General features: G+C 39.0%; 1 protein-coding gene across 3 annotated transcripts in view; it reads left to right on the top strand.

Annotated features, from left to right (window-relative positions):
- The window catches only part of impa2 (inositol monophosphatase 2), an 11,123-nt gene extending 2,729 nt beyond the window's left edge, over nucleotides 1-8,394 (top strand). For all 3 annotated transcript variants that reach the window (XM_007565958.2, XM_016678521.1, XM_016678522.1), the window contains exons 4-9: nucleotides 1,395-1,499; nucleotides 1,750-1,795; nucleotides 2,004-2,112; nucleotides 2,239-2,347; nucleotides 3,560-3,711; nucleotides 6,613-8,394. In XM_007565958.2, coding sequence (XP_007566020.1) covers nucleotides 1,395-1,499; nucleotides 1,750-1,795; nucleotides 2,004-2,112; nucleotides 2,239-2,347; nucleotides 3,560-3,711; nucleotides 6,613-6,734 — 643 coding nt within the window. In that variant the 3' untranslated portion in view covers nucleotides 6,735-8,394. The remainder of the gene's footprint in view (nucleotides 1-1,394; nucleotides 1,500-1,749; nucleotides 1,796-2,003; nucleotides 2,113-2,238; nucleotides 2,348-3,559; nucleotides 3,712-6,612) is intronic.
- The last annotated feature ends 541 nt before the right edge of the window (nucleotides 8,395-8,935 follow it).

Genomic DNA, 8,935 nt, shown 5'->3' with positions numbered 1-8,935 from the left:
GTTTATTTTAGAGAATTTACGCCGAGGCTTTCAAAAGAAGTGTGAAGTGGAAATCATCCACTTAGATGGAGAAGTCACCTTTTTCGCTCAATAAGAGTAACTCTCTTTTTCTCTATTTTCTGAGAACACACAAGCATAAAGACCCAGGTAATTTGTAATTGTCAAGGTTTAAGCATTATTTTACAAATTTAAAGGGGAAAAAAGTCTGAACTTACACATTTTTAAAACGTTCATTTATGCTCCCATGCTACAGTAGAGCATACATGGAGAATTTGTGTCAATACAAGCAGGGGGCTCTCTGTTTAAAAAGGTTGAGGACCTCTGCACCCTCTAAATATTGTTTATGCTAAAGGCTAATGCCAGCAGACCCTGCTTATATAATTGCACATATAAACATGCAGAAAAGGTCATTTTACACTTTGTAAACGGTTTATTAATGTCCCTGTTAAACATATGAATAATAATAATATATTAAGGCAGTTAGTCTTAGTCAACACAAAGGCTTCTCAAACTTTTCAGGGTTATACAATTAATTATTTCTGGCCTTGAAAACACTAAACACATTCCACACTGTTGTTGTTTATCAAGGGAAGATGAAGGAAAAAATAAAGCAGTTTTGGAAAATTTTAATAACTCCATAAAAATGTTTGAAAATTAAAGTGGGATGTGACTTTATATGGTGTGTTGCATCCTTCAAAGGTTGTCCAAATTTGAATTTTCCTCCAAATGCCGCCCACAAAAGTGACTCACTTCTTTTTCTAAACATTTTTTTTTTTGGCACTAGTGACTGTATTTATTAGTATGAGAGGAAGAAGGGCAGAGTGCAGTAAATGTTAAAATCGAACCAGTACATCTACGTCAAGGACTGCAGCTAGATGTACCTGCTCCACCAGTCAGCCACTGGAGCCACCACTACACCCTGTTTTTCCCGAAAATGTATAGGACAGAACAGGCCTGGCGTATCCTTTACAGCCCAAACTATCCCAAGATTCATTGAGCTTGAATGGGAGACTTTTGTTGCAACAATGGCGAATAAAACAGGAGACAGAGAGGGAGAATTTGAAATAGTTTTTTGAGCTTTGTGTCTTGTTAATGTGTTATTTCTTCATAAAAAAGTTTGCCACGAGTGTCACTGATTCCTTCATGCATGTTTTAGGAATTATTGAATCTCCGATGGCAACTGTTCATATATGCAGAGACAAAGTCAGGAATAAATCTAAAGGTTGGACCAACCAGTTTCCAGTTTGTGTTGCTTATCATATAGTAAAATAGAAATCAGGAAGCAAATAAAACATGTTTGGACAATGTTCTTTTTAAAATTTCAGCTTGTTAAGCTAACATCAAAACTGCTGTTTCCTTCCGTTTCCTTTTGTTTTTTGCTTTATATTTCAAAGATTCATCGGTGAGGAGTCGGTAGCCGCTGGCGCTCCCAGCGTTCTCACCGACGATCCCACTTGGATCATCGACCCCATCGACGGCACCACCAACTTTGTGCACAGGTACTCCTAACCGGGATGTGAGGCTCTCCTGGAAACCTGAAACTGCTCTGAAAATCTGTTTCATCTCAGTCCCTCCTTGACTATTTTTATCTTTTAATTAGCTTCCCTTTCTTGAATTGTCCTCTCTTGGATTGTCTTCAGGGATAATTAGATGAAAATGAACTGATAATAGATGCTCGCTTCTTAGAGCCTGATTCCTACTGGGAGTTCATTAAACGGATGTTTTATATTGTACATTTCTGTTGGGTAGGTTCCCCTTTGTGTCTGTATCAATCGGCTTCACAGTGAAGAAAGAGGTAGGTCTTAATGTATGCAAATCTCGTGTTTATTCCCCCGCTGTGATTTCTTGATTATAATAGACATTAACCCCATTGTCGCCTTGTGAATCTCTGAATAGTGATGCTGAAAAATCCCCCTTGTTATGCAGCTGCTGCTCTGCTTTTAGTCCTCCTCCCACACAGCTTCAATCTTCAGCGTGTTTTCTGCACTGCCTTTTGCTCTCAGATAGAGTTTGGGATTGTCTACAGCTGCATTGAGGACAAAATGTACACGGCACGGAAGGGGAAGGGGGCATTTTGCAACGGAAACCCCATCAAAGTGTCCGGACAGAAAGGTAGATTCCGTATGACACACGACTGGTGCTGTAGTTGCAAATCAATCCACTAGGTGGAGCTGGACGTCCGCTGTTGGTCCTGTTTGTTTCAGGTATGAATGGATTTCTTTGTTTCCCTTTCTGAAGACATTAGCGAGTCTTTGATCCTGACTGAAATGGGCTTCAAGGAGGACGCTGAGCACTTCAACATTATGTTGGCCAACATCAAGACTATCCTCACCATACCTGTTCACGGGTAAATATTAACCTATGGAGTGATGCAGCAGTTCATGTAGGAGAAGGCAAAACCGACATACTTCTCAGGAACCTGACATTTCTGTATAAAACGTCATTTTTGTATTTTCGTAAACTCTTTTTTTTGTTTGTTTGTTTTCATTGTCTTGTAGGCCACAATTGTCAAAATTAGAAAAAAAAAATGGCTTAATGTTTTTCACTGCATGTGAGATGATTCCATGTAATGTATAAGCTTCAGTTTCTCCAATGAGTGGCACAAAAATGTTGATCTTTTTTATTCAAAACATGGTTCCAGCTGAGGCCATTTAGCAAACTCCACATAGGTTTAGGTTTGTGATAGAAAACCAGGAAAGGTTTTTTTTTTCTTTCTTTCTTTCTGGCAGGTAGATCCAGTAAGGGTTTATCTGGAAACTTGCTGACTTCAAGCCATTCCCTTTATGTCACTTGAAAAGTGTTCTTAAAACAACAATTTTATCGTTTATCGCAATAACTTCTGGGACAATTTATCGTCCAGCAAAATTTGTTATTCTGCTCCAACTCTTTAAAAAATGTTTTTTAGTTTTGGGTGGCTACTTTATTCTACATCTAGCACAAAATACCCCTCGAAATAAAATAAAAACATTGAAATGGAAACTTTTACACCTTCACACTCCATGGTCTCATTCAGCAGTACGATACTGCACATCTTGTAAAACAAACACTGATTGGCTCTTATTTTTTAATGTTAGGTTTTGTTTAGATTCAAAAATAGGAATTTACCTAAAAAGTCCTTTTTTCATAGACCAATCCCTCTGTAGTGTCTTGTGATGCATTTTTTAAATACCCTGAAAGCGCCTGAAGCCTCCCAGTGGGAGGTGTGTGTATAAATGGTCTCACCCTCTTCATTTTTAATCTTTTGACCTGAATTAGATCAAAACGTTGTCTATTAATAAATCATATGGAAGCTTCTGCTGCCCTCCACCTTCTTCTCCCTTGTTGTTGTGTACACAGCAACCTTTTTTATCCGTCTTTTCTAACAATAAAAGCCGCCTCTTGTTAGTGTTTTCTCAAAATGAAAGTAAGTTAGTTGTGCAGACTCATGTCAGAAAAAACAAAAAGGAAAAGTTGAAAAAGCAACAATATGCACAGCAACATAACGGACTGTTAAGCAGGAGATGATTGCTGCTCACTTATTATTCCCACTACAAGCTGAAAGTAAATGTCCCGTTTCCAGGATCCGCTCCCCAGGCAGCGCAGCTGTCAACATGTGCCTCGTGGCGTCTGGCTCGGCCGACGCTTACTATCACATGGGGATCCACTGCTGGGACATGGCTGGAGGGGCGGCCGTCGTGACTGAGGCCGGAGGAGTCATCATGGACGTTTCAGGTGAGTCGCAGAGACAACTGGACGTCTCCAAACAGGGATTCTGCTGGAGACCGATTAAATTATGTGCTTTAGGGACACTTCTACTAATTCAGAAGACAACAACAAATGTCATCTTGAGACACTTTTCAAAAGATTGGCCAGTTGGTCCAAGTTATCAAGCAGTGCAGTTTGATAAGTTCAGTTTGTTATTCAAGTTGGTTTAAAAGTTTTTTTTTCATCTTTCTGTGCTAATGAAAGGAAAAAAGTTAATAGCAGGAAGGGAGAACGATGAGTTGACTGCAGGATATCTCAGCCTGGTGTGTCTTCTGTGGAGAGAAAAACCTGAGAGAAAATAAGTTAGTTCTGGAATATATTTATTTATTCATTCTGTAGGGTTAATGTTTGCGTGTTTTTTGATGTCACTTCCTGATGCGTTTCGGCTAGCGGAGCTGCTGTCAGTCTGTTGCCGTGACAACGGGTTTGTTATACATAAGTCATCAAAAAAGATGAAATATTTTATAAAGTATAGTAGCCATAGTTTTTTTTGTTTTTTTTTTGTTTAACTTTTAACAGACTATGGCCGTTAAAAGCGGCAATTATGTAAAATTAAATTATTGCCCAGTCTATTTGCTTACCATCTTGACAGAACTGACTGAAACCAAACTGTCTATAGATTTATATCTAGGGAGAATACATATCTTATGTCTTAAAACATCTGCAATTTTCTTGTGTTTAAATCAAGCCATATTTCATAGAAATCAGATAACGAATAAGGGCGCTTTAACCAGTTTTTTAGACAGATTTCCACTAACCCCACATTGGAACACTATGGTCTTCGTGGACATTATTTAGTGCTCAGTAATGGCGCCTGCAGGTGTGTGTCACTAGCTATAGCGGCTAATAGGCCCTGTCCAGTCCAGTAATATATATCGATGCTCCCTACAAAGCTTATCCAATAAAACACCCATAACCCTGTCATTCATTTCAACTTCTTTACGATGCATTAACTAATTTGTCTGATACTCAAAACTTCTCCATGCGATCGATATTTGCAATCTGGCCAGGGAGCTGGATGAATACTGCAGTTTGAGCCTGGCCTCATCGAAGCCTACAGACCTCCTAGACAAACTGCTTCCTTTATTCCCGGGTTTCACTCCTTTCCACCCAACTGTAGGGATCGTCATGGCAGACTCGAGAACAATCGACAAATCCTTGCCAAAAAACAGAAACCAGTGTGTCCAGTCAGGTGAGGGAGGTGTTTGGACGTGGAGCTGATTCCCTGATAGCCCACCGCCCACAGGGGCAGCTTCTGCAGGTGGTTTCTTTGAGGTAAAGGCCCCTCTTCACTCTGAACCCCCACTTACGCTGCATGTGCTGTGCATCAAGGGCTTTGCTCTTAGGAAAGTGAAAGCAACCTTTGCGCTGCGCCAAGCATGCTGCGATGTACGGCGAGACGCGGAGAGGCAGGAAATCTCTCGCTGCTCTTCTCTAAGCCAAAAGTAGCCGGTCACTGTGGAAACGGAGCGCCGTCTCCAGCACCAGCTCTGTGAATCATAGCTTCACAACTTTCTTACTTTTTTTATTTTTTCTTTTACTTGCTAGCGAGATGATTTGCAACTTAAGTTATGTAAAAAAAAATGCAACTTATGCTTCACTTTTCCAGATTTGGAGTGTAGGGGTCACTGTTGCACCAAGAAACAAGCTCAGCAAAATGTTATTTCTGGTCTGACAGATCTGTTATAGCACTTAATAAACATTCATCGCAGATAAATTAGACACATAATGGTTACTGTATGCTTCCCGAACAATTTTAGGGATGTTTTTGATTATTTTTATTGAACATTATCCAAGTGTCACCCCATTATATAAGCACCTTGGTTTTCCTTCCATGTAAACAGAAATGTCAAGATGTGAGGCAGCAGCAGGTGTCGGGATATTCACAAGCCCCCCCTGCCTGAGCACCGCTGTGTTCGTGGTTTCTGCACAATAGAAAATGTCACCTTACAGTACTTGTTCTTCTTTTTCTGTCAAAGTTTTTCACCGTCTTCTACTATTCTCGTCTCTCGTTTGGTCCACGTTTCCTACGAGCCACAAAACACAGTCGAGGTAAACCGAAGGTGCGCCTGGTTTCAGGTCAAGAGTTTTACATCTAGAGACAAAATAAAAACAATCTGGTCTTTATTACAGTCTGGAAAAGTGTGGAGTTTTTCCTTTTACCCTTTTCTAGGCCTGCATTTTAATCAAAACCATATATTGAGAAAAAACAAGCAACATTTTCAATTCAAAAACTTTTCTGCTAAACTGTTGATATTTATTCTTTCTAATGTGTCCTTTAGGTTATTAAACTATCTGTTTGGTACAGATTATTACACCCATTCAGCTTTCAAGTGTTTCAGGAACCCCTGATCAGTCATGAACCTTTAAAAAATATACTTTTTTAGAAATGTGAATTGTGGACTTCTGATAGGCCATCTCCTATTTGCACAGCTTTCACACAACAAAGGTCTTTTCCAGCGTCCCATCAGATTTTTTTTTTTTTTTAGGGAAAATTAACTCCCAGTGGGCCAAGAGAGGCTGCTTCGTCATTCATCGTTTGTTTGGATGTGCAGCTTGTGCGTCTGGTTTATGGGCATACAGCAAACTCTGATGAAAGTTCCAGCCTTGGGATTTTTGTTTGTCAAAAAAGATGAATTTTGTTAAGATCTATGTAATTAATCAAAACCAATGCATTAATATCCTACCAACAGCTGTAACAAAACAGCTAAAAACATAAAGAAATCGAGGTTCTTGCATCAATTCAAAACCAAAAATCAACAAATTTTCAACATGTTATTGAATCGTTTGTTTTCACACACATTTTAACTTCTTACCATATCGATGGGGAAAAAAGTCCTTATTTTTACATCTCTCTCCCTTAACCAGGTGGGCCGTTTGATCTGATGTCACGCAGGCTGATTGTTGCCAGCAGCAGGACGATAGCTGAACGAATTGCCAAGGAGATAACAGAGTTCCCCGTCGGCAGGGACGACACAGAAGGCCCCTAAACCTCCACAGCCAGCCGAAGCCGAGTAAAAACACACACAGCTGCTTTCAGTGTAACAAGTGTGGAGCCTGTCTTTGCCTTAAGCACCAAAATGATACAGTTACCTCTGAACAACAGCAGGCGGGTTCTTTAAACACTTTATTCTCCTGGATATCAGCACTTAGTCATACACACATACTTTTATGTTGTTGCGTTGTTTGCACTGTGTTGTATTTTATTGAATCACTCAGGCATTTTTTTTTATTATTATTATTCAGTCAGAAGCAAGAAATTCATTTTTATTAATATGTACCTCAAAACATCATCATTACAGCCATAAAAATATTAACATAAAGGTTCATTACTATCATTACTAAGGATATTTAAACTAAGAATATTAATTCAGTTGGGGGGGGGAGAGAATCACATGTAAAAAATTTAAAAAATTTTTTAAACATATACTCTCATGCAGGTTATTCACAATATCTTTAAACTTTAAAAGATATTTCTCATCATTCTTAAAAACGGGAAAGACAACAGAGCACTGAATTCAAGCCAAGCTAGTTGAATTGGCTACAAGAGAAGAGCTGCCGAGTCTAAACTTGCCCATGTCTGCAGTCAGAGCCATAAAAACCCCACATCTACAAACACTCTGCAGCAAAGAGCGGCGTCTTGGCCTCAGTACGTCTTCTTTGCAGCCAGCACATGCTATCTACATGCTAACCAGTTTTTGCAGGTCAATAAAAAAAAGTCCTATTTGTGATAAAACCTCCATTTTATGGCCTTAAAAAGTCCTGTGTCCAGATTTCTCGTACTGGGTCTGAAATCTAGTATGAGACACTATGTCTTAGATAATTTGTTTACTGCTTAATTCATCAGCTTTTGTTGACAATAGACCAATTTTTGCCTAAGATAGAAGATGGTATCTACAGGCAATTCTAATGAAAACACTCCTGCTCAGTTGACCATTTCTGGTCTTAAAAAGTCCTAAATGTAACTTATTGAAACTTGTAGAAGCCTTTATTTAGACAGTGGCACCATAGAAAGTCTTCCTACATGTAAATTATTTCATTGTTTTTTAACTGGAACTGGTGCTTTGGCTACATGAAACTAAGCTTTAGCTTTCCAGTATCAAACACTGAGAGTAGGATTGGTGTGATATAAAGCATTATTAAGCAGAAAAACAACTGAAACCTATTATGCATGGTGGAAGATGTGGGATGCTGGGGGCTGTTTTCCTTTCCAAATCCTCAGAGTCGTTGTTGGAGTGGTTGGTATTGTTAAGTCTTTGAAATGCCCCCAAAATTTAAGTCAAATTTTCTCAAGAGGATCATGATTTCCAAACGTGACCAAACCAACCCAGAAACGGTTCACATGACGCAATTATTTCTTAATGTTGGATTCTTTTTTTCCCTCCTCGGAATAAATATGCTGTTGGGTTTTATTGGAAATGTCCAGTGTGAGATTATTCAACCTCAATCATCTTATTTCTATGTAACTTAAGGGTTTGTAGACATCTTTTCCAGAAAGCGCTGTACCTGTTTTAAGAGTGAATTTAGCTTGCACTGTACACAATTCACCACATACACCACGTGACTAACTCCTGTACTGTATATCTATTTTTTTCTGTACTGTATGGCTCTTTATCAAGTCTAGAATAATAAAAAAAGCATGACATGTGTTTTTTTTTTCTAAGTTATTTAAAAATCCCCTTAAATATAGCTGCTGCATCCTTGCCTCTATATTTCAGTTTCATAGATTGACTCGTTTAGCTGCAGCTGAGGCTGGTGTCAACCTGCACAGACACACCATTGTTGTAAACCACAGACGTAATAGACAACTGGCAGCAGAAGTAAGAGCCTGTGTGTGAACATTTCTGCAGGAAATATGCTGACTGAGCAGATGGCGAGCTTCATGACTAAATATGGGAGCTCAGTGTCACGACTCATCCCCGCAGGAAAATAGAAATGAGCAGTTAGGGGAATAAAATCTGTCAAGACACCTCTTATTTCTGTTTTGCATCATTTAGACATCCCTGTTGAATTCCTGCTTCTTACATGTAAATAAAGTTATTCACATCCCTTCAATTTCACCATTTATTGCTGGGAACCTCGGCATGTTTTACTCAGGTTTTGTGTGCAAAATGGTGAGAAGAAAGGGAAAGTGTAAACAACTCACATTTTCTGTTTTACAAATGAAATCTTAAAAGTGTGGTGTGCATTT

The sequence above is a fragment of the Poecilia formosa genome, unplaced genomic scaffold, assembly GCF_000485575.1.
Source record: "Poecilia formosa unplaced genomic scaffold, Poecilia_formosa-5.1.2 Scaffold184, whole genome shotgun sequence".
Taxonomy (NCBI): domain Eukaryota; kingdom Metazoa; phylum Chordata; class Actinopteri; order Cyprinodontiformes; family Poeciliidae; genus Poecilia; species Poecilia formosa.
Note: the sequence above shows the minus strand (reverse complement) of the source record. Positions and strands in the feature narration are given on the sequence as shown.